This window comes from Bos taurus, chromosome 15 (assembly GCF_002263795.3).
Source record: "Bos taurus isolate L1 Dominette 01449 registration number 42190680 breed Hereford chromosome 15, ARS-UCD2.0, whole genome shotgun sequence".
NCBI lineage: Eukaryota > Metazoa > Chordata > Mammalia > Artiodactyla > Bovidae > Bos > Bos taurus.
In genome coordinates this window covers 65,816,581-65,842,666 of record NC_037342.1, presented here as the reverse complement: position 1 = coordinate 65,842,666, position 26,086 = coordinate 65,816,581, and the positions used below count along the sequence as shown (strand labels likewise).

The 26,086-nt window shown below is 44.8% G+C and overlaps 1 protein-coding gene across 3 annotated transcripts in view; it reads left to right on the top strand.

The window, feature by feature from the left end:
• Positions 1-26,086, top strand: part of SLC1A2 (solute carrier family 1 member 2) — a 169,834-nt gene that overhangs the window by 93,984 nt on the left and 49,764 nt on the right. For all 3 annotated transcript variants that reach the window (XM_002693523.7, XM_010812794.4, XM_005216398.5), the window contains exons 2-6: positions 9,930-10,069; positions 12,361-12,513; positions 15,017-15,267; positions 20,114-20,282; positions 24,610-24,736. In XM_002693523.7, the coding sequence (XP_002693569.2) occupies positions 9,930-10,069; positions 12,361-12,513; positions 15,017-15,267; positions 20,114-20,282; positions 24,610-24,736 (840 nt within the window). The remainder of the gene's footprint in view (positions 1-9,929; positions 10,070-12,360; positions 12,514-15,016; positions 15,268-20,113; positions 20,283-24,609; positions 24,737-26,086) is intronic.

The window sequence follows — 26,086 nt, the reverse complement described above, 5'->3', positions numbered from 1 at the left end:
AAACATACGATGATTGAGTGTCTACTATATGCCAGGAACCACACTGAGTGTGGGGAAGACAGAATCAAGTAAGTCAAGATCTTGCCTTAATTCTAGTCCAGTGGGGAAAAAGACAAGTGAATTGTGATAAATACCTTGAGAGAGATAAGCTGCAGGAAGAACATCCAAAAAGCAAACTCGGGAATCAACAAAGACTTCCTGAGGGAAGTCATAGCAGAGATGAATTTTTAAGAGGAAATTAAGATTAGTCTACAAAGCCTGGGTCAGAGAGTGTGGGGAAGAAGAAACTTTAGCAGAAGAGACAGTTTGCCTCAAGGCAAACTAATTGAGGCCAGGTTCCCTGTGGCTCAAACCTGGAGCCCATGCCCCATGAATTGCCTCCTTTTATTGGACTAATATGAAGTTTTCAAATTTATTTTCATGTTGTTCAGTGAACCAGAGCCAGAGGGAGTGGCATTTACTTCAGAATCGACATGCCCCTGGGGATTGGGCTGGCCAGTGTGTTCCTAGGCCATGGCTCAATCTTTATTTTTAGAAGGAGTTCCCAGTTTGGGAAGATCAAACACCTCCACCCAAGCCTGTCACTTGGGCCTGGAGATTCACTGTTCCTTGGTGTCTTATTTCTGTTTTGGGTGATGAACCTTTCTGGAAATGGGTGATTCCATTGGGTCAAGGCTGACTCAAGTCTCTACCCTGGGGAGGACCTCACCGAAGTCCAGAGGTTTTATTTAAGGATGTTCTCCTGATGCTCTTCCAGAGGTGATCCAGGCCAGTTCACAGTGTGGAGCTTACAGCCCTGGGAACTTCCCAGACTCCCACCCACTTGGGCCTCCTTCTGGTACTTTCTTTTTGTAAAAAGCACAAATACCGTTTGTTGCTATAGTGACATACTGGTAGCTAAGCTATCTGAGTGGTCATTTTGTACCATTTTAGGCATTTAAGACAAGGAAAGGAAGCTAAAATAGAATGTTGATTTTGCGTTAAATACTGTTGGTGCTTTCATAAGTACCATCTATTTTCTTTGGCTCCAAAATCACATTGGACGGTGACTGCTGCCATGAAATTGAAATATGCTTGCTCCTTGCAAGAAAAGCTATGACAAACTTGGACAGTGTATTAAAAAGCAGAGACATCACTTTGCCAACAAAGGTCCATATAGTCAAAGCTATGGTTTTTTTTCAGTAGTCATGTACAGATGTGAGAGTTGGATCATAAAGAAGGTTGGGCACCAAAGCATTGATGCTTTCAAACTGTGGTGTTGGAGAAGATTCTTGAGAGTCCCTTGGACAGCAAGGAGATCAAACCAGTCAATCCTAAAGGAAATCAACCCTGAATACTTACTGGAAGGACTGATGCTGAAGTTGAAGCTCTAATACTTTGGCCACCTGATGCAAAGAGCTGGCTCATTGGAAAAGACCCTGATTCTGGGAAAGATTTTAAGGCAGGAGAAGAAGGGGACAACAGAGGAAAGATGGTTGGATGGCATTACCAATTCAATGGACGTGAGTTTGAGCAAACTCCGGGAGATAGTGAAGGAGAGGGAAGCCTGGTATGCTGCAGTCCATGGGGTCACAAAGAGTCAGACAGGACTTAGCGACTGAACAACAACAAAAAATCTTACTGAAGGTTCTATAAAGACCCAGTGAGTTGAACGTTATGATTCTAGAGATGAAATGAATGCCTTGTCCCAGCCATAACTGGAAAAGGTAGATTTTAACCAAGAATCCGATGACCATGTAATTATGTAGTTGCATTCTGCCAAGGTCCCTTCTGTCAGCTGCTAATCAGAGCTAGTGTTTTTGACTTTTGGTTCTCAGCAGAATGAGTGTCATTTTATTTATTCCTTTATGTTTTTTTCTCCTAGTACTTTTTTTTTAATTAAAAAATTTTAACTTATTTTTTATTGGAGGATAAGTGCTTTATAATGTTGTGTTGGTTTCTGCTGTACAACAAAGTGAATCAGCTGTAGTTACACATATATCCCCTCCCTCTTGAGCCTCTCTGCCACCCCACCCGCTACCCATCCTAGCCCTCTAGGTCATCACAGAGCACCAAGCTGAATTCCCTGTTCTATACAGCTGCTTCCCATTATATATTTTACATATGGTAGTGTGTATGTATGTGTGCGTGTGTGTATAAATGTATGTGTGTGTGTGCTGAGTCGCTCAGTCATGTCCGGCTCTTTTCACCCCCATTGACTGTAGCCCACCCGGCTCCTCTGTCCATGGGGGTTCTCCAGGCAGGACTATTGGAGTGGGACTGCCTCTGCTAGTCTCTCGGTTCATCCCACTCTCTCCTTCTCCTCCCTGTGTCCACAAGTCCATTGTCTGTGTCTGCACATCTATTCCTGCCTTGCAAATAGGTTCATCTGGACCATTTTTCTAGATTCTATATATGCATTAATATGCAATACTTGTTTTTCTCCTTCTGACTTACTTCTTTCTGTATACAGTCTCTAGATTCATCCATGTCACTATAACTGACTCAAATTAGTTCCTTTTTCTGAGTAATATTCCATTGTATATATATCTCCTACTACTTCCTGTGTGAGAACACCTGAAGTCCCAACTGACTCTATTTGCCATTTAAGTCATTAGCCAGTTTGGGCCCCTTGGCCTGGAAAGTGATAAAAATTCAATTAAAAAAATCATTTTTTTATCTTGATTGGCTGTGAATGAGATAGGTGACCTTTCAGTGATTCAATGGTGAATTTGGCAATTGGCTGGTCAAATGCCAGTTCACCTGTTGGAATATATTTCCACGACATTGATCTGCCCCTCTGAGAAGCTTAGACTAAGAATTGGTCAGACCTGAGAGGGTATTAAGATGATTCCTGTGTCTGAATTATACACTGAATTTGACCCCAAACTCAGTGTTAGTAACTCTAGAAAAACATGCTTAAGTAACAGAGATAAGAAAAGAGGAAATGGAGGTAAAGACATTAAGCAATGGTTGTTGTTACCACTGGTTTGTCTCTTATCTGTAAGTCACCCATAAGGTCTAAGCTCGTTCAGTCTTGAATAGAATAGAATGGAGGCTGCCTCTCTGGAACTGAAGGCTATTAATTACCACCTTGCACTCCAGGAGAATTAGAGAATCACAGAATTTTAGAACGATAAGAGAATTTCTGATACAGCCCTTTTACTTTACAAATTAAGAGCCTGGGACCTAAAATGTAAAAAGCTGCCAAAATTGATACCTAAACCCCACTGGTATTTCAAGAGTGTGTTTTTGTCATTTCGTAGTGCTTTACTCTTCTGTCTGCTGATTATGAGCAAGGAAATTTACATCCATCTGATACTATTTCTGACACAGCCAGTTAGTAGCACCCTGGAGTTAGAACCCAGACCTTCTGGCTTCCCATCTCATGTTGTCTACTAGGTCCAATCCCATCATGATTAGGGATAATTGTAAACTGTGCTCCTTAGCCAGACCCTCCGATAGTCAAGAAGAAGCTTAAGATGTATCATTTGTGAAGTCTGGTGTTCACTGGCAGAGCTTTTCCAGCAAGTATGTGATCTAGGAAATAGACAGAGTGAACAGAAGGGACTGAAGGAGATTTGGAGGCTGTGAACCTCTAGGTTTCATTTATTCTCAGAATCAATGAGGGCACAGCATCTGTCAGAGAGATTCTGACTTCTTGGTTAGTGAGCATCCTTGACATGGTTAAACCCAGTCTTACAGGATCTAGAATGGGTGAAGGGAGTGGTTGTTGGAAATTTCCAACTGTATTAGAGTTCCCGTCCCTTTCCCTACGGGGCTGGTGTTCTTTAAGGAGCCAGGGAATTCCCAGATGTGGGACAATCACAACTGTAACCACCGTTTTGTGGTGTTCAGAGCTGACAGCACTGGTATTTCCGGAATTCTTCTCCAAAGACCTTGGCCACCTTGGGGGAAAGCCCCCTCAACAAACACTGTTGCTATTCTTGAGGGTCTAACCTAGTGTCTCCCATTAGGGCAGTTTCTGGACACTGTCTTTCTGCACCTCTGAGGTCTTTGATTTGGGCAGCAGAGGGTGGGAGGGGTGATGTTCATGGCAGATCTCACATCCTCCAGATAAAAACACACCAGTTGCTTTTAGGTTCCCTGGAGAACATTCTGTTGTCACCTCATTGAACCAGCGTAGGAGGAAAAAGGGAATTCAGTGCCAGTTAAGTTGACACAGAAGCGTGCAGGCAGGAAATCTGTATCCAACACCACATCACATCTAATGAGCCTATCGTTAGAGGCTCTTGGCAGATCGAGGGAAAACAAACGCAAATGAATAACAGGTTCTGAGAACAGTTTAAAACTTAGTACCAGCCCCATTACACACTCCCTTTGGATTCACAGAGGATGTTCTGCACGTTAAGCTGAGCTTGCCTTTGAAACAGAACTCACGTGGATTTGCATGAGAAAGAACAGGCCAGCAACTGACTGCAAAATTAACAGCTGTTTAAATAGTTCAGTGGAGGAGCTAAGGCAGAAAGAAGTTATAGGCTCATTGTTCAAGTCTGGATTATCCAAGAAGCTCTCCCATCACATGGCCTTACTTTGTTGGGCAGTGGAGAGAGATCTGGTGGAACTGGCTTATAGAACATTCCAGTACTCTGTTATGGAATTGCATTGCTAAATCTTCCATCCGAAAGGTACTCAAGTAGAAACAGAGGTGATGAACAGTTTGGGGAGAGCATCAGGCTTGATGGATTTGGTAGAACCAAGCCTCACACTTGGGCTTTCAGAATCCTTATTACCTAGTCCCATCTGCATAGCCACAAGTTGTAGGAATGGAGTATTAATATAAGGATAAGTGTGTGTACTTGGATTAACTTACTGTGTTTATCCAACAGACTTACCTAGATCAGGCCTTGCCCTTCCTGTTCATTACCAGGGTAGCAAATCTGCAGGCTGCTGTGACCTCAACCTTCCTCCTGGGTCCAACTCACATTTCTCTGGAATTCATTTCTCTTGAAGCTAGGACAGTCATTGAAATCCGCCATATTCACGATGATAATGAGATGTAGCATTACTGCCTTGACTTTTGTTTGAATCTGTGTCTGTGCTAAAAACCAACATGTGGACACCAGAATTGGCATCTGGCGGGAGCTTCAGGCGCTAGTTTGGACAAATACATTCCTAAATTGTGTGTATTTCATTTATTTTGCTAAGCTCTAGACAAACTGCATTCTTAATTTAGGAGACCCCTCATTCCTCCAGGTTTCTGGTCAAATGCCCTTTATCACAGAAGCTCCCCTTTCCTGACCAGCTGATGCAAAATAGCTCTGTCTTCTTTCTGCATGTCACCCTCTTCCTAGCATGTTATCTCCACTTGAAATATATGTATTCATTTCTTTGTTCTCCACTAAAATGTATATCCTGCGAGAGCAAGAGCTTTGTCTCTTTTGCCTATTGTGTTATTTTAGCACCTGTAACAGCATGGGGCCCGTAATATATGCCCAACAGGAACTTGTGGAATAAATGCAGAATGGTGAGAGGGTTGCTAGCTGGTATGCTGCCAGCTACTGTAGAAGGACCTGGTTCCCAGGAGGAAGCACAGTGCCCTGTATAGCTGCTTTCTGGTTCATAGTTTCTTTGAACAAACATTTATCAAGTGCTTGGGGCCAGGTGTTAAAGAACACAGTCCTGCTCTCAGGGTTTGAAGAGTGGTAGAGGATGTAGATGTTTAAATCCATCCTTTAAGATCCAGCTCTGGTATCAGTCCCTCCTGGGAACCTTTCTTGAACTTTCTTCTTCTTCCCCAAAGCTAGGTTAGGCACCATTCTTACCAGGTCCCATAGTATCCTGTACAGGATCTTATCATGGCCAGTATGTAAGGAGACAAGTACCAGACCCTGTACTTTGCGTTCCGCATATGAACTCCTTAAGGGCAAGGATTATACCTTACTCATTACCGACTGTCGTGTCTGACACACAGAGTCCTCAGTAAATACCAGGTATCCTTGTTATCCTTGTTACCAGGTACATTCAGTAACCAGCATCCATATAGCTGTGGATGTGTGTAAAGTCATATGAAAAACTGTATCTGTTCCATGGATGTAATGTACACCATGATAAATATAATAACACTGCTGTATGTTATATATAAAAGTTGTTGAGAGTAAATCCTAAAGGTTCTCATCACAAGGAAAAATGTGTTTTCTATTTCTTTAACTTTGTACATATATGAGATGATGGATGTTTTCTAAACTTACTGTGATAATCACTTCACGTTGTATATAAATCAAATCTTTATGCTGCTTACCTTAAACTTATACAGTGCTGTGTGTCATTTATATCTCAGTAAAACTAGAAGGGAAAAAACCTTACAACCATAGGAAGGAATAAAAATGATTGCTGTTATTCAGCTGCTAAGTCGGGTCCTACTCTTTGCTACCCCATGGACTGGAGTATGCCAGGCCTTCCTGGCCCTTACTGTCTCCCTGAGTATGCCCAAGTTCATGTCCATTGAATTGGTGATGCTATCCAACCCTAAAGATGATTAGAAATGGTAAATACAAAATAAAAACAAAGCGATGTGTCTCTTCTTCTGAGGATATATAAGGCTTAGAAGCAGCTCCGTATTGTGCTGTACCATGCCATTTAATGTTATGTTCTATAATATTCTCCATTTCAAGCTCTCTTTGTGTTCTTGGCGGGTGTAGGGATCACTTAGACTTGTCAAGGATTTTTACAAAGAGTTCTTGGCGGACTCCCTGCATCCCCAGAGGCAAGCCGAGGTCCTGATGCACTTTAACGATGATTTTCTACACGCAGATGTTAGAAGCTCCTTCGAGCTTGGAGTGCGTGTTTAATTCCAAGTGGGCAAGTCACAGGCATCCTCTCAATAAATACTTGTGGGTTCATGAGATTTTGATGCTGCCCACTTTGATGTGGCTGTTTTGATTCTGGGCTTCAGAGATGTTTTGCCGTGGCTTAAAAGACAAATCGTTAAACAGAGATTTTGTGTGACTCAGAAGGGTGGCCAACAGGCATCCAACCACACTGCTTGATGGGGTGTGGACGTTAACCTAATATTTGTGTGTTTTTCCTTGGATGTGGCTGTCTTGATGCCTGACGCTTTCATTACGTCTTATGGATCTTGCCAGAATGTCTGGTTTAAATACTTGATAGTCTCACTGAAATACCAACCATGATTCTAACTTCAGTGGCAGGAGGGCTTCAAATGAAACAGAAGGCAGGGGATTACGCTCTTGAGGCGCTCATAGAGTATTTTGCCAAGGGCTGGCTAACGAATGCATTCACCATTTCAGAACACGTATGGCCGCCATTCTTTATTGGCAATTTCCTGGTTTACAGCTTCAGATTATTGGCTAGAAAAGTGTTTAAAATTATAAAAAGATCCTAATGCAAGCATGGAAATATGGTCCATCCAGGTTAAAAAGATCGTTTTGATCATTTTCCCTGCTGTGCTGTAAAAAGAACTTTTCCGTCTGTTTTATTTGGTGATGGGAGGAAATGGTCTTTACTGCTTGCTGGTCAGACAGCCCTTGTCTGCTTGCAGTGAACTTCCTGCCCTGTTTTCTTTAGACTGCCTGAATGATCATTAACATACACACATGCCAGATAGTCGGGGGGTGCCCGCAAACTAACTAGATGAGTAGAAAATTAGGCCACTGTAGGAAGACTAAGATGCTTTTATTTTGACTAATGTTTTCATCTGAGTGTTCCACCAGACCTTGCTACATTATTCCTAATTTTAAAATATTTTAGAAGCAAGTACATTAAGCAGTTTGTTAAGAAAAAGTAAGACATTGTATTGGGTCCCTGGTCTTGATTCTGAGAGTCCAGAAGCTAAGCTTGGTGTCTTGAAAGAAAGAAAGAGAAGTCACTCAGTCGTGTCCAACTCTTTGCAACCCCATGGACTGTAGCCTACCAGGCTCCTCCCTCCACAGGATTTTCCAGGCAAGAGTACTGGAGTGGATTGCCATTTCCTTCTCCAAAGATTGTTTCTGACCTGTTTTGAACTGGGGACTTTTCACGTGTTAGGCAAACGTGATAACCACTACATTATGGAAACCATATGGCTATAAGTCCCTAACGGTGTCTTGAATGGTGGTGCAACTGGATGGGTCCCCTAAGTTAAATGTCACACTTGTCGTGAATATTCCCTGGAGAAAGGGACCATGCGTGCTGGCTGCCTAACACACATCATCATGTTTAACTTCCACAAGGTAGGCCTTGAGCCTTTCTTTCCTTTTTCTTTTTTTTTTTTAGAGAATATTTGTTTATTTATGGGTATGTCAGGTGTTATGGCACGAGGACTCTTCCTTGAAGCCACACAGGCTTCTCTCCAGCTGTGGTCTGCAGGCTCCAGAGTGCCTGGGCTCTGTAGTTTGCAGTACAGGCTCTCTAGTTGAGACCCTGGGCTCACTAGTTTCGGTATGTGGACTTAGTTGCCTCACGGCACGTGGGATCTTAGTTCCCCGACCAGGGGTCAAACACATTCCCCCTGAGCTGGAAGGCAGATTATTAATCACTGGACCACCAGGGAAGTCCCGAGCCCTTCTTTCTATAAACCACACAGCTAGCAAGTGATAGAGTCATGATTTGAACCCAGGCTCTCTGATTCCAAAATCCACACTATTTCCAGTATAACCAGTGATTTCAAACCACTGGTCTGCAGATTGGTGTTGACTTCAAAGGAATGTCTCTCCAGTCTGTGGTGGGAATATCTGGGGAAGGCTGATACCTGTTTATCTTGAAGAAAGGCATGTGTGCTAAGGTGAATCAGTCGTGTCCAGCTCTTTGCTACCCTGTGGACCACAGGCCACCAGGCTCCTCTGACCATGGGATTTTCCAAGCAAGAATACTGGAGTGGGTTGCCATGCCCTCCTCCAGGGGATCTTCCCAACCCAGGGATTGAACCGGCATCTCTTAGGGTCTACCTGCATCGTCAGGCAGGTTCTTTACCACTAGCGCCCCCAGAAATAGTTGTTTATTCAGAGACTGTGACTTGTCTTTCAAGGTGTTAAAGATCTTTTTTTTGTTTGTTGCATGATGGTAGTATAAATGACAGCTAACAGAAATGTCCTTAGATGTCAAAGTAAAAAAAAACTGGCCTCCCTGTGTTGGTCCCCAAGCTTAAACTTGAAATCTTTTTGGCCCAGGAAGTGACAGAGCTGGAAAAAAGAGACAATCTACTCATTGTCCTGGCAGAGTCTCTGATGGATGACTTAGCAGAGCTTGGGTTCACGTGGGGTTTTTCTGGAAGAGGACTGGGATGCATCTGCAGTTGGAGGCGATCACAGGCTGCTTAGAGAGATGCTTCTTTGACACTGAGGAGCATGACTCTTGGGCAGCTCAGAGGAGTCCTGATAATGCAAGTGACCTTTTAAAAACCACAATGGAATCAATTTTTTTTAAACTAGAAAAATCATCTTTTCCAAAAGAAAGGTAGAACTTGGACTACTAGCATGTCTGAGTTTTCCATGTCCAGGATGGGGAAGACTGGAGCTCAGAGGCATTTAATTTAGCAATGACTCAGGCTGTTACTTTCCTGACCTTAGATTATTAAAAAGTCATCTTTTTGTTCTTGATACAAGAATGAAAGGGCTCAGATTTTGGAACCAGACATATCTGGACAAATTACTTTCTGTGAAATGGGGTAGGGACACTTGCCTTGGAGAGTTACCATGGGACTCTTGGAAGAACCTTCCACTGCCTGTGCAATGCCTTTCCTGCGATGATTCAAGAAAATAGGGATAAAAGCACTTAGCTCATTGGCATTTGGTGTGTCCTGGTGTCCTGCTTACAGGTGAACTATCATCCAGGGCACCCTGAGTTTCTTTGACTTTTTACTTCCCTGCCAGTGATTCCGGAATCCCAGCTGTGCCTGGGGAGGCTGTTTTGCCTTCTACATCCTGAGCCCTTCAAACTGCAGAGAGGCAGTGCCCAGCAGACTCTAACCACTGCCTTAACTTCTGTTTCAGTGCCAACAACATGCCCAAGCAGGTGGAAGTACGGATGCACGACAGCCACCTGAGTGCGGAGGAGCCAAAGCCACGGCATCTGGGGCTGCGCTTGTGCGACAAGCTGGGGAAGAATCTCCTGCTCACCCTGACTGTGTTCGGTAGGAGACAGGTGGCCCCACCCACTCCTCCGCCCCGGGTCTCTCCTGGCTCTGTGTGGAAGCTGGTTCTGGCAGCAGGCACTCTAACCCAGAAAGCAAGCCACACGTGCTGCCTAACCCCACCTTTTCCCTGGCACAGCCGCCTCAGTGAGACTCTTTTCCCTTTCACCTGCCCCAGCCATGATTTCCTCCTTGGGGTTCTAGTGGATCTCAGATTCCAGTGAGCACGACCAGTTTCTGTGGGTAAATGAGCATGCAGATTCCCGGGTCCTGCTCACAGACTGTGCTGTGGGCCATTTGCATGAGACCTTGGAATCTGCATCTTAAACCTTCTGTGCATGTGTGCATATGTGTGTGTGTGTGCGTGCACTCAGTCGCTTCACTCATGTCCAGCCCTTTGTGACAATAGGGACAGTAGCCCGCCAGGCTCCTCTGTCCATGGGATTTTCCAGGCAAGAATACTGGGGTGGGTTGCCATGCCCTCCTCCAGGGGATCTTCCTCACCCAGGGATCCAACCCACATCTCCTATACCTTGGGCATGGCAGGCGGATTCTTTACCACTAAGCCACCGGGGAAGCCCCTTAAACCTTCTAGGTGATTCCAAAGCAGATGATCAGTATACCACATTTAGAGAAGTACCTGCATCTTGATAAAGGCAACAGTTGCCAAAACCTCACCAACAGGACTCCAAGGATTCACATTCTCCATGCACTTCATTAACTTAGATTCAGTTAGCACGGTAGCTAACAAGGTCAGTGTGGAAGAGGCTTGTCCTGAAGCTTTGACCTGCTCCAGCTCCACCTCAGAAGCCTTGCTCCTCTGCTTCAGGTCTCACCCAGGCTCTGGTTGTACTTTTGTGTGACGGTTGACATAGACTTGGCCTTGGGTTTTCAACCAGGATTTATTGAAAATGGGGGAAATTGCAGTTTCTTGTGCTGAAACCATGGCATTTCACGCCCTCTCCTTTGAGCCAGTCATCTTGGGTGTCAGTGGACTACTGTCGGGAGTGGACATTTGCCCCAGCTCAGTTCACTTAATAGAAGAAAACCGCAGACATGGTAGGGTTTTCCAAGGGTTACCCTCCACAGAAAGGATGAAATTTCATTCATCGTAAGTTTTTAAAAAGTGTGCTCTTCACTTGTGGAAGAAAAAAATATCAGATTTCCGGCCGTGTTATGTACTCTCTTTGCATCTCTGGGGTTAATCCCATAGCCATGTACCTAGGATGCCCCTGCCTCCCTCCCCGACTCTAGTCATGCTTATGACCCCATTTGTGGTTTCCACAAGGGTGGCTTATGTGAGCCACCAGTTTGGAGCGATCCAAGGTTTTGTTGTGGAATCCTTGAGTATACAAAGCGAAAGGCTCCTGGTAGCTTTTCTGCTCAAATTGTTTCCTCCCAAATCTTATATTTTTAGACACCCTCCTTGATCTCCCTTAAGATCAACACGTTTCAAGATTATGTATCAGGACATAGCAGTCAAAGACAAAGCTCTTTGAGGATGAGCCATGGGCAAATGACTGGAAGTAGAAAAAAGAAAACTAACGCCAGTTTGGTCACATAAATGTTCCTTTTGTCTGATATTCAGTTAAAAAGATAAGAAATATATTAGACACCATGACATGTACCCAGCCTAGGCTGGGAAGAGAATCATATCTGATGTTGTGGGTTATTTCTACTGACAATCTCTGACTCTGCAAGTGGATGATATCCTAAAGAAATTGGGATCAAGTTGCCAGGTTATATTTCCCACAGAGCCTTCAGAAGGCTCTTCTTGACTCTTCCAGTGTGGCCTTTTCAAAGAGTTGGAGATAGAAAACATTTTCTCACAAGTCAACAAAATTAACTTCACTTTTCTAATGGTATTTTTGTTATGTGTTAATCATCATCTGATAATAGAGAGGTACGAGAAAAGTTAATGTTACTGAACTATATCCCTGCTGCTGCTGCTGGTGCTAAGTCGCTTCAGTCGTGTCCGACTCTGTGTGACCCCATGGACTGCAGCCTACCAGGCTTCTCCGTCCATGGGATTCTCCAGGCAAGAACACTGGAATGGGTTGCCATTTCCTTCTCCAATGCATGAAAGTGAAAAGTGAAAGTGAAGTCGCTCAGTCGTGTCCAACTCTTAGCGACCCGATGGACTGCAGCCTACTAGAGGCTCCTCCATCCATGGGATTTTCCAGGCAACAGTACTGGAGTGGGGTGCCATTGCCTTCTCCCAACTATATCCCTAGAGCTATTCATTTGATGAGGGCAAAAAATAGATTCATATTTTTTCTCCTTCCTTATAGGTGTTATCCTGGGGGCAGTATGTGGAGGACTTCTTCGCTTGGCATCTCCTATCCACCCAGATGTGGTTATGTTAATAGCCTTCCCAGGGGATATACTCATGAGGATGCTGAAAATGCTCATTCTCCCTCTCATTATCTCCAGTTTAATCACAGGTAAGACCACTTCTCTGGCACTGGGTCAAAGTGGGTCATACTCCTCTAGCTTTTGGACTGACCATAAAATCTCAATTTGGTTGAATCAATGAATCTGATCATCTTCTGTGTCATTTCTCTTCAGAGTCTTGATTTTCCTAACTCTAAAACTGAAATAAGCAACCCTAAGAAAAAGAGTTTGGTCGGTCCATCTGTCTGTGTAGCGACAAAAGATAAAAAGGAAATAACCACATGTTAAAAGTGATCATCTCTAGAGATGTTGATTTTTAATGTACACTTTTCTCGTTTTCTAAATTGTATTTGTTCAGAAACTGACAAAGATAATATGTAGAAAAAGAAGTTTTTTCTTTAATATTTAATTGAGTGTAGAGGGAAGTGGTTATTAAAGATAAATGAAATACTAGATATGAAACTCTTGGAGTGTTTCAGAAGAAAGATACCCTTAATGTGTAGTTCATGTCTACTTATTTTTTGGTTCAGAGTTGTTTCATTTGAAAGGATTTTATTTTTTCTCCTCCCTGGGCTTATACAGGTAGTTTCCTCCTTACCAAATATTACTCAAATGTTGTTGAAATCATTGAATTTTAGAGACTAAACTCTGGGTTAGGGATGAAGAGCTGGGCTTTGGTTTGCATCTGGGGGACCAACAGGCTGGGTGATCTTGAGAAATCTGTTCTAGACCGTCCACCTTATGAATGTAGTGAAGCTCTGGTAACTCCAAGAGATTCAGCTGTTACAGCCTCATAGCTGGTTGGCCAATGAATCCAGTGAGGGAAAGAGTTGGCACTCAGTGTCAGGAAGGTCTTAGCATTCAGCCTCAGACTGCATGAAGCTGTATTTTACTTTAAAAGCTCCTTTTGAAACCAGAGAAATTTGTTTTCCATGCCTGTTTAATAGATTGTACATTAGCCAACCCAGTAAGGAAGTTTCATTTCCATTAGCTAGAGTTAGACTTCAGATTGACTGTAAGGACAAATAGGTCATATATGGGTCAGCTTCATTCAGAAAAGTTAATGTCAATAATAGTTTCCTCCTCCATAGCAAAAAAGACTGATGCCCAGTAAATGTTGCATGTCTCAGTCTGTAAAAGCAGGAACTGAAACCAGGAAGTAGAACAACTGAAGAAACTACTGGAAAAAAACCCAGTGAAGGCTGGAGTTTTTGTGACTTGCTTGGAGTTTCTGCTAACCATCACAGAAGCTTCTGAGATATCGATGGAGCTTCCACCCATGCTGGGTGTTCTGTGCATGTGTTCTCACATCCCTACACAAGGTCAGAAAACGTGGTCTCCATCAGGTTTCATCTGTGAGGAGTGATAGGGCTGTGCTAGAACCACTTCCATTTTCCCAGACTTTGGATTTTGTGACCCGTATTCATCAGGGGCTTCCCTGATGGCTCAGAGGTTAAAGCATCTGCCTGTAATTCAGGAGACATGGGTTCGATCTCTGGGATGGGAAGATCCCCTGGAGAAGGAAATGGCAACCCACTCCAGTATTCTTGCCTGGAGAATCCCATGGACGGAGGAGCCAGGTAGGCTACAGTCCACGGGGTCGCAAAGAGTCAGACATGACTGAGCGACTTCACTCACTCACTCGCTCAATGTATTCAAAAGAGATTTTGAATACATAGGGCTACCAACCTTTTGTTTCCCTAAGTGAGGACCTTCAAACAAACAAACAAAAAAAACCTAGTATGTACCAGCATCACCACTTTATAAGGAAAGGATTTCTTAATACTTAAGAAGTGGGAAGGACATAATCTCAGAATCGAAAATTGAATAGAGCATTCAACTTTCACTATCACAGGCTGAAAAAAATGTTGTCACCAACCCGTTTATAAACCCTGGACCAGATGTTGTCCAACTCTTCCCAGTTCCCTGTGTGCGTCTGATCAAGTTGCTCAGTCGTGTCTGACTCTTATGACCCCCATGGACTGCAGCCCACCAGGCTCCTCTGTCCATGGGATTTTCCAGGCAAGAATACTGGAGTGGGTTGCTGTTTCCTCCAAGGGGTCTTCCTGACACAGGGATAGAATTGTGTCTCTTTCGTCTCCTGCATTGGCAGGCAGATTCTTTACCACTAGCACCACCCTCTAGAACCTCAAAAATATCCTTGGAAAATTGAATCGTAAACTGTGGCGTTGACCAAATATTCAGTTGAAGGAGGTTTAATTAATCATTAATACATTTGAGTAATACAAAGCCGGGGGTTGGTTATAGGTATGCGTGCCAAGTAGCTTCAGTGGTGTCCGACTGTTTGCGACCCCATGGACTGTAGGCCGTCAGGCTCCTCTGTCCATGGGGATTCTCCAGGCAAGAATACTGGAGTGGGTTGCCATTTTCTCCTCCAGGGAATCTTCCCAACCTTGGGATCAAACCCAGGTCCCCTGCATTGCAGGCGGATTCTTTACCACTGAGCACCTGGGGAAACTATAGGTATGCAGACAGGGGCAAGTAACAGGAAGATAACGGAACTAATCCTTCTGGATTTCTTTTTCTATCCAGGGTTGTCAGGCCTGGATGCTAAAGCCAGCGGCCGCTTAGGCACAAGAGCTATGGTGTACTACATGTCCACAACCATCATTGCTGCGGTGTTGGGGGTCATCCTTGTCCTGGCCATCCACCCAGGGAACCCCAAACTCAAGAAGCAACTGGGGCCTGGGAAGAAGAACGATGAAGTGTCCAGTTTAGATGCCTTTTTGGACCTTATTCGGAATCTCTTCCCTGAAAACCTTGTCCAAGCCTGTTTTCAGCAGGTAACCCAGAGTTCTGATAGTCTTGCTTCTCCAAACTCTTAAGTTATGCAGGTGATAACTTTGAGACTATTTCAGCAAACCAGCTGTGGGCAATAATTTGTTTCATATTTATGTCTCTGCCTAAGTGTGGGGGATCCTCTGGGGCAGAATTTTCGGATAGGAGTCGCTTAGTCTTTTTTTTTTTTTAACTTCCATTTCTTTTGCAGTACTTTTAATAGCATTTAGCTCCAGAATCTCTCTTCTCCTTTTTCCTGTTTGTCTCTTTTTCTTCTTTTTGGTTCTTGTCTCTGTATCATCCACAGGCACATTTTTATCACCCTTGCCCACAACCCTCTAGAGTTCGGTGGTTCTCGATCTTAGCAATGTAGCAAAACCACGTGTGGTCCATTTCAAAATGCTTATTTATGTTCTACAGAATCAGAATCTCCAGAATGGGCCCAGTAATTGGGTATTCATCAAATTAATACTATTGACAAAGTAATATTTGAGGATTGTAGAAATTTAAAGAAATTTCTGAATGCACATAAAGTAAAAATTCAAGTCCCCATGTCCCTTCCCTAGGCTACTCATGTTTCCTCCTATAAATAAATATATATATATTTGTCACATATATATTGTGTATGTGTGTATAGAATAAAAAAATATCAATCTGGGAATATTGCATCATACATACAGTGTTACATTCTACTTTCTTGTTTAACAGTGTTTTAGTGTCATCTCTTTTTCTGTTGTTGTGTAGTATTTCTAAAGGATAAATTTTAGAAGCAAAACATGCCCTGCCAAAGAGTTGATATTTTGAATTTGCTCATGTTATAAAAAATGGTCCTACAAAATTTGTAGCAGTATATACTCCTACCAACTGCATACACACATATCTGTTTTTTTAACACACAATTTTTAAAAAATGTTGATTCTGCTGGATATGTTACTGGCCAGAGTTCTTAGACTCTAGAAATTGATAAGAGGTCATATGAGAAATTTAGGCAAGGCTTTATTTGACCTCAGGCTGCAGCTGGAGGGAGTGAGAACAAGTAACAGCTTCTCTTGTTCTGTCCCTGAATGTGTGTGGGGGGCGGGGGGCAGGGGTTGGGGGAGTGCAGGGGTGCAAGACAAGCGGGTCCCTTAAATTGGGTGAGGGTAGGGTAGTCCAGGCATTAGGCCAGTAGGGTGCCTTGGGTGGTCTGCCCACTCCCTTGGTGGTGCTGTGTACAGGGGTCATGCCTGGTACCCTGCTTTTGTTCCAGAAACCTCAGAAGTGGCAGTTGGGTTTTGGGTCTTTTTGCATTATGTTGTTCATAATTTGCCTCAACTGTGCACGCCTGCAGTTGTCTTTAGTCCCTGAGAGCTTCTTTTTACCGTTGCTTGAGGAGACATTTGCCTCGGTGCAAGCATGGCAGCAAAGGGTCCCGGGTCCCGGGTCCCAAATCCTAGCCTCTCTCAAGTAAATCCACTGAGTCAGCTGCCCAGACCCCCCTCAACAGACAGCCAGCCGTCTAGACCCAAAGTTAGTTTAGGTTAGAATATACCTCAGTTCCCATTAGCCCTGGTTGGAAGTAAATTAGAACCAAGGAACCTCCTTCAGCCATTTCCAGTGACTCACAGAAGAATAAATTTAGGAAACAGGTTACAGAGAAGAGAAGTCTGCATTCCCAGCTGCCCTCAAGGTGCCATTGCCACCCACTGCCGAGCCACTGCACTCTGGATGAATCTGGAATAAGGTCTCTGCCTTCCAAGGCCACTTTGGATGGCTCACTGCAAGGCTCACTTGCACTTGTAGCAAGGAGCTATATTAAAGGAACCGTCCCAGGCAGGAGAAGTTGAGTGGGGAGTGACCAGAAACTGACTAGGGGACTCCCCTGATGGTGTGGTGGACGGGAGTCCGCCTGCCAGTGCAGGGGACATGGGTGTGGCCCCCGGTCTGGGAAGATTCCATGTGCCACGGCATGGCTGAGCCCATGTGCCATGACTGCTGAGTCCGCGTGCTGCAGCTACTGAAGCCTGCGTAACGTAGAGCCCGTGCTTCACAACAAGAGAAGCCACGGCCACGAGAAGCCCTCACGCCCCAAAAAAGAGGAGCCCCAACTCACCACAACTAGAGAAAGCAATGAAGACCCAGTGCAGCCATAAATAAATACGTTTAAGACAATAAAAACATTCTTTGTCCTGCAAGCAGTCACAGATTTTAAAAAAAAGAATGAAACAGGCTAGGGAAGGGGTGCTTCTGGGTACCCTCTCTCTAATGCCCCTGCCCCTCAGCCAGCCTGTTTAGAAAGACGAGCTTGCTGGCTTTGGGGCGATGGACACAACCAGGTGCCAAGTCTATTCTTAACGTTTTGGAAAGAGCTCCCTGGAGCTGGAGCAGCTGGAGGCCAAGCCGGTAGGAGACCTGGGGTGGGAGCAGTATCGGAGGGAGGGGAGAGGGACAGATTTGGGCTTCCCTCCGGTACCCAATCACGACCGTGCTCCATGCAAGAAGGAGCCTCTTTTGTCTGAGTGACTGGGGCAGGACTGAGAAGCAGGCAGGCCCCCAGAGCTGTGGATGTGAGCTAGAGGAGAGTTCTGTGGTGTCAGCCATGCTCACGCTTCCTGAGCTGTCTGGTCGATGGGCAATCTCTGCATGTTGCTGCTCTGAGCAAAGGGCACTGGGGGGTGGGGGGCAGCACCAGGATAGACGATCGGGCCATTCCCTGCCCCGCCCAGCCCTGGATCCACCCCTCCACTGGCAAAATTCACATGAGGAGTGAGCTCTTCATCCTCCAGCGAAGCCCAAGGACATGGTCCCTTTGGGTTAGGACTACCGGGAAAAAAAAAAAAATGTGGAATATTTTACCTCAGGCTGAGGGAGGGTGCAGATTTCGTAGGCCAGTCTCCGGGCAGCCCAGAGGAAAGGGAGCTTAACCCATGGGCAATCCCAATGGCTTAGGAGGGTCTTGAAGAGGGTTGGAAGACAGAGAATGCTTAGACCACCGTGGCATTGCCAGAAAGAAAGGCAGAGAACCCCATCTCAGTGGTAGCATCCCTAGCACCTGGCCTCCAGCTCAAGCCACTCACCTGTGCTCTTTGGGAACTGTATTTTGGAGTCAATAGAACTCACTTTGAATCCTGGTTTAGTAACTACTAGCTCTCTGTCCTAGGGTTACTCAGCCCTGTGAGTCTTGAGGGGCTCTTGTTGACATAAGAGGTAGACAGATGTCGCATGAATGTGGTATACCTGGCCACCTGATCCTGGAGGCCACCATTCATTCAGGCCGTTGGCTGTGGTGGCGCTAGTGGTAAAGAATCCTCCTGCCAATGCAAGAGACTCAAGACACATGGGTTTGATCCCTGGATCAGGAAGATCCCCTGGAGAAGGGAATGGCAACCCACTCCAGTAATCTTGCCTGGAGAGTCCTGGGGACAGAGGAGCCTGGCAGGCTACGGTCCATGGGGCCACAAAGAGTCGGATAAGACTGACGTGGCTGAGCACACACATGGCCATTACTCCTGAGCTTTAGCTTTTTTAGCCTTCTCAGAATAGGCCTGTATTTGGCTATGGTCCCCACTTTGTCCCCAGGCACATGACTCTGTTGTCCATGGAGGTGTCCCTTCAGATTCCCCCCTGCATTCTCCCTTTGGGCCATCATTGCCCAGGCCAAGGGGGCTGTGAGCTGCCTGCTCACATTCAGCTGGCCTGCTCCTCTCCCAGCACAAGTGCATGGGAAATTTATATATAAATTTGTCAGGTTGGAACACAGAGCACTGCCCCGCCCCAGGGCATGTACGCTGTACTTCCCTCTCCCAGTTAGGAGAGCTGATCTGTTCAGCTTTGCTTACCCTTGGGCTCAGCTGCTGGAGGATTGTGTCCATATAGTTTAGCAGGCAGCACAGGTGGTGAAAGAACTCGGGGGTGGTCAGTGCATTTGAGCTGAAGTCCTAATAACTCTATGACGTCTGACGAGTCACTTGACTTCTCCATGCCTCTTCTGTATCTATTCAGGCTTCAGCCATCTGTTGCCTACTACGTGCCGGCACTGACATTCTAGGATTCTGCACGCCTTCTATTTTCATGCCCAGGGAGGTAGTGATTCTCTGGGCTCAGACGTTGCATTTTCACAGCATGCAGAGTGCCTGGCACCTTTGAAAATAGGATGACTGCCCCAGATGTCGAGGAACAGCTTGAGAGCTTCTTAGGGGACTGTTGGCCCAGAGATGCTTGGGGAACATGGAGCAAGTCTTGGTATCATTGCCCGGAAGGAGAGGCTGTCTTCCCACCTCACACCTCCCTGCTGTGGGGGCTGCTGGTGGCTGGCACATCTGGCAGCCAGATGGAAATCCCCAGCAGAGCCAGGCTCTGGGAGGAGCCCACGTGAAAGTGGGTCTGTGAAGACTCCATGTGACGGAAACCAGGCAGAGAGAAGCAAATCGTGTGGGTCATGGGGTGCTGATCTGACCCCCACCAAGACCCTCCTATTCCTGGCCAGATCCAGAACCCATCACGGGGGCCAGCAGGTCATCCAACTGGGTCTCATATTTGATATTGTCTCCCCGGGAATGAAAGAAGCAGACAGGCGTCCCTCCGCTCAAAGCTTGTGTCCCATTACTGACCATACTGCTCATAGTAACTACAAGAGAATGTTATAAATCCTGTCCCTACCATGGGATGAGGACAGCCATTTCTCACCTGTATTTGTGCCTTAAGGCATCACCCTGTCAAACACAGACGTATAAAATATTCCCCAATTTTATAATCTCGTTTATGACATTTCTTATTTTTGACATGTTAGGAATTTAAAAACACATAATTGGCTAGGATTTTGGTGATTTTAACAGCGTCTCATCTTTATGTTCTTTTCCTCCATCCCATTAGATCCAAACAGTGACGAAGAAAGTCCTGGTGGCCCCCCCATCAGACGAGGATGGCAATGCCACCAATGCTGTCCTCTCGCTATTGAATGAGACTGTGACTGAGGTTCCGGAGGAGACCCAGGTGGTGATCAAGAAGGGCCTGGAGTTCAAGGACGGCATGAACGTCTTAGGTGAGTACCCTTGTCTTCATCTCCTTGCGGGAGACACCTCTGCCGGGGCCCCACGGCTGGCCTTCCCGGTTTCCTTCTCAGAAAGCCAGTCGCCCTGCTGTCCTGTAGGTGGAGCAAGAGGCTTTCTCTGGGGAGCGATTTGAGGGTAACTGGGACTGAGAGCTGAGATGAAGGGCAAGGGAGAAGTCAGGAGCAATACCACGTCGTAGGGGTGTGGGGACCGGAGTCGGAGAAGGAGAGGGACTGACACTCACGGGGCACTTCCCCCAACTTTCTGCCTGGTGTTGGCCAGTCACTTTCTCTGACTCTCCATTTCATGAGGTTACACATCCGAGTCTTTCATTTCTTTCTCTTCTAGCCACCCTTGTGTGAGTCCCAGGACTGTGTAGGCATAGGAGCTGTCCCACCCCAGTCCTCACAGTCTTTTAGAAGGCAGTGCTTTTAGAAGTGGGAAGTGTTGCATTGGTGCTAAAAGGAACTTCTCAAAAGGAGAAGCTTTTGTTTTAACTTTCTGGTATTCCGGGGAGCCCTTTCCCCAAGTGTGGAAACTTCTGAGCATGCCATCACAGGGGTTCTTGGACTCTGCAGTTAGACCAGTTTGGATCCTGTTTAGATCCCATATGGACCATTCACTGATTATCTAATTGTGGACAGATTCCTCTATGTCTCAAGATTCATCTGTAAAGTGGGCATGGAGTTGGCATTTCTCTTGTAGATCATTGCGAGGATTCAGTGAGATTGTGCATGTGGGCCCAGCGGTACGTGCCGTGTGCTTTCTCATGTGAGCTGCTCTCATCATTAAAGGTGAGCTGCTCAGTAGGAAAAACCCACAGAGGATATTCCCCACTCAGTTTACTCCCCACCCACCCCCGGGTCCATTCCCCACCATAACCCAGTCCGCTGCTAGAATGGTGTCCCCAAGCCAAGACAGAGGGGCATTTGGTCATAAGGTACGAGAAATGGGAAATCTATGTGGAAGAAATATGCTGATCAATGCAGAGCGAGCTTTCTAAGGATTTGAATGAGAGCTCTTTAGAAAAGATTGAGCTCGCTTTGTCATCTAAGAGATCAAATGCCCTTGTCTCTTTGATAGGGGTGTCAGCTAATATACAGGGTGCCCATTTCATGTGAATTTCAGATAAACAACAGATAGTGTTAAAGCGTTATGTCCCAAATATTGCACCGGATATACTTGTATTGAAAAAATGCATTCTTTATCTGAAATTCAGATTTCATCTGGTAGTCCTTTTTTTTCCCTCAATTTGGTAACTGTACTCCTTACTCATCCAGAATGGTTGACTCAGCAAGATTGCCCCACCACTAAAAAGTGTCTTTTTCTTTGACCTGGCAGGAAGTGAGAGTGAGGGAAGAGATAAGCAGACCAGGTTGCCAGGCAACAGAAGATCAATAAATATTGTTGACAATCAGTGGGAGGCGAGAGGAGGAAAGAGAAAGTGGGAGAGTTCCTCTGAGGAGAAGGATTTGCAAACACCCTCCGCATCCAACCTTGAGTGGCTCTTCTTTGCCACTGTCCGGATATCTGGGGCCCTTTCAGGCGTTCCCAACTCCCCTTGACCCCCCATGACCCACGGTCAATGTAGCCCCACCGTTTTGTACTGTGGCCATGAGTAATGGGGTCAGGGCTCTGGAGTGAATCATTCAGAAGACTTTTTGTGGTCATTTCCAGGGTCTTGGTGGATTCTGGGAAGTCACATGACCTTTGGCTGTATTGGGGAGTTTCAACACCATTCAGGACTCGCTCAATCCCAGTGACCAAGTCTAAGAGGGCTTTGTTCAAACAAAACACTGGCTGTTCCAGTGAGTGAGTTCAATGAGGCAGTGTTTACAGAGGGAAATGACAGGCAGGCCATGGGCTTCTAAGTGCAGATTGAGGCCCTGGAAAGCTAAGGGAAGTTAGACTGTTGAGAAACTTCCCATTTATAAATCATGGCTGAAATAAGGTTCTTTCCATAGTCTTCCAAGGCAGAGATGGTGGCTTTTTTTTTTTTTTTTTGGTTTTTGCTTGTTTTTTTGGCTTTGGAAAGTCCCGAGGATCAAGCATTGCAATAGTGAAGATAAAAACTCCGGTTCCAGCCTCCCACTTCTTTAAAGACTCATTTCTCTACTCCCCAAACCTCCAGACTACTCTAGGCTTCACTTCAATTCAATCTCAACCACTTAAGTCAACTCCTGTGAGAGATTACTCCTTTCAACATCTCTCTCTCTTATACTCATGGAGATGGACAGTTTCTGCTGACCCTGCCAGGGATGCTATTTTATTCTAGTTCTTTGGAACCTTGAAACCTTGGGTATTTTCTCTTAAATTTTCCAGATGGAATTAAGCATGTGACACTAGCTTTTCTCAGCCATGATATTCACAGACTATCACTCACCATACACCTAGAAAACTCCTCTCTGTGGGTTTGAGATGAGCCTAAATTTGATTTCCTCTGTTACTGCAGAACTAGGTCACTCTAATTCTAGGTCACACTAATTCTTATTAAGCCTTTGTGTTTATGGCCAAAACTGACTTGTAAGTCACTAGTTAATCTTTCTGGCTAAGAGCTGAAAAGGGGGAAATATTAAATATCATGGATTAAGAATTTCAGTGCAAGTGCTAGATTCTTTTTTCTGAAGAAGAGAAGGTCCAGCAAAGGATAGTTGAACAATCTGGGTTGATATGTACTTGGTATGAGAAGTGAATGGTTTTGGTAACTACGGAAAAGGTAAATTCAGAAGTTTGGACAGAAAGAATTTTCCTCTAAGAGAATCAAATCATAATGCTATAATTTACCTTGATATGGCTGAAGACTGTGGACATAAATGGACACTATAGGAAACTGGATATAATAGGGAGGGGCTAGAAATAAAGTCTGCCAAAGTGGGACAGAGTAAGTGTAGGGAAGAGGAAGGGGAGAGAGGGAAGAGGAAGGGGAGAGAAGGAAGAGTGGATGGCCCATACTGCAGGGCAGAAAATAAGTCAGATGGGCAAGCAAGGGCCTGTTGCCAAGGGAACAATGACATTGGTTTATAGTCCATGCAAGTCATTAGCATTGGAGCACGAAGATTGGCAATCACAGATTGGTAGTTGAGGGGCACATGATGACTGGTTATCAGAAATCCAGAGACACCCACCCCCCACAGGCAGTATGGGGACATCTGTTAGCCATGGAGCACACCCCAGACACTGGGGGAGTCTGGATGAGACTCCAGGGTGAGATGCTGAGGAAGAGGGGTAGAGAGAGTGATGGCAGAGAGAATTTTCTGGAGAGAGAAAGCTGGGTCTTGCCTTGGAGGAACTAACATATCAGGCAGGTTTCCAGGACAGATACTCAGAGAATGAGGCAAAGACAACACAGAAATAAGATCCAAGGTTGGCGGTTGGTCTTGGTCCAGGACTTAGTGCATTTTGACACTGACATCAAGAGGTGGGGACAGGGTTCCCCAGACCCTCCTGGCCTGGGATTAGATCTACCCTGGGAGCTGGGGTGGGGCTGCACTTAGATGGAAGTCAAGTGACATCAAGTAAAAGGAGGAGAGGGCCAAGGGGCTAGGAAATAACAAAGAGTATATTCTAGTTTTATGATTCTGAAAAAAAAAAAAGCACACACAATAAAAAAGAAAGTGTTCTAACCGTTTGGACCATGGAAAAAATGATGATGAATTAATAAATAACAGGTTAAATCCAAACAAACTGGGTCATCTGGGGTTTCCCAGCTGTTTTGGATTTCTCATTGCTTTCCCTTTGATTTTTCAAGATTTCTTCCTCCTTCTCAAATAAGCAATAGAAAAATAATTTCATGTTTAGGATTTTCCTAGAGTGAAACATATACCAACCATGCATTAATTTGGGATAACACCAAACTAATACAGATATAACCCTGGCAAAGACTGAATTGGCTAATTGGTCTCTACTCTTCTAATATTGGCTCCAAGGCTTGCATGATAATCCCCAAGTCCCAACAAGCCTTTCATCATTAATCTATGTACTAATGGAATCTGCTTACACATGACTTCATAAGTGAGTGGTGGGGCGGAGAGAGAGAAGAGAATACTTTTTAGTTTGGAATGAAAATGAATTAATTTTCTCCAAGGACCTAACCTGCTTATAGTTCAACTTGCTCATGTGGAAAATATTCAGGAAAGCCATAATTATGCAGGGGAAAGGTATTTTCAGTGTGGGACATAATACTTCTGTCTTTTAGTGCTTAATTCATAGGGTAGCTGGTGGTGAGAATGTGGCTGCATACACAGGGGATGGTTATGAACAAGAAGAAAACACATATCTTATCATTTGTCCTTTTGTGTTCTGTGATTCCCCCAACAGGTCTGATAGGGTTTTTCATTGCTTTTGGCATTGCCATGGGGAAGATGGGCGAGCAGGCCAAGTTGATGGTGGAATTCTTCAACATTTTGAATGAAATTGTAATGAAGTTAGTGATCATGATCATGTGGTAAGTGGATCTGTTCTTACATCATTGTGGTGGGGGTGTGAGGTGGTCATGGGGTCTCCATAGGACCCTGAACCCTCCTAGCAGGAAAGAGTGAGCAGGCATGAATCAAGGAAAGATTTCTCTGGAAAGACTTTGAAAAAAAGGAATGGAACTCTCTTTTTTGGAACTTTCCATAGATAATGAGCAGGAAAACTATAAAGCCTGTGGGCCAGATCTTATCTGCCATTTGTTTTGTGTGGCCTGTGAGTTAAGAATGGGTTCTATGTTTTTATTTTGCTGAAAAAAAATCCAGAATATTAATAATCACAACACTTGGTTATGCAAAATTCATATTCAGTGCCCATAAATAGTTTTGTTGGGACCCATCCTACCTATTTGCTCATGTATTGTCTAGGGTTGCTTTTGTGCTAAAAGACAGAGTTGAGTAGTTGTGATCAAGACTGCATAGGCTGCAAAGCCTATAAAGTTTACTGTTTGACCCCTTACATAAAAAGTTCACCCATCTCTGCCCTGGAGGAAAAGAACACACACATACACACAAAACCAAAAAACCAAAAATCAGACAAGCTGGAAATATCAATCAGTAATAGTGAATCTGAGCAATATCAGGATACACTGCACTGAGATAGGGCCAAGATCCCAAGGATGTGGCATGACCCAGGGTGTGTGGAAGAATCACTTCTCCAGTATTCTGGTGTCCAAAATGAAATGCCTCTTAGATCTGGGTTCTCATGACTCATACAGATGATGAATAAATAAATAAATAAGAGGCAGTTCTCAGGCCATGCAAGAAAAAGTGCCATCACACAGGATTAAGTGCTCTTGGAAATCTGGTTCCACCCTCTAGTTTTACAGTAGAGAAAGCTGTGGTCCAGAGACGCTAAATCTTGATTCTTTAACATTGTTATGATCATCATGATCTTTCTGGCTTTCCTTTTATCTGCCAAGAGTCATGAGAGTGCTTCGTACCTCTCAAGTGTAATCCCCACAACCCTGCAAAGATGGTATTATGGTTCCCAATTGACAGAAAAGGCAATTGAGGTTCATGGAGGTGAATTAACTTGCCTAAGATTATATAGCCAGGGAGAAGAGGAGCTGGTGTTTATACTGATATCAAAGTCTTTGGTGTGTACGTGGGGTGGGGGTTTTGTTGTTTGAATCATGTAAGTGGTGTTGTCTCCACTTCATCTCATGTGTGTTTATGGTCAGTGGTTCTGAAGTCTAGGGTAGCCCAGGACAGCATAAGCTTCTTCTCCTTCACAAGGGATCTGTATCACCTCCAGTTACTGGAAATTTCTCGTGTTCAGTATCTACCAGATAGAACGATTTTTACATGTATTCATTTCAGAT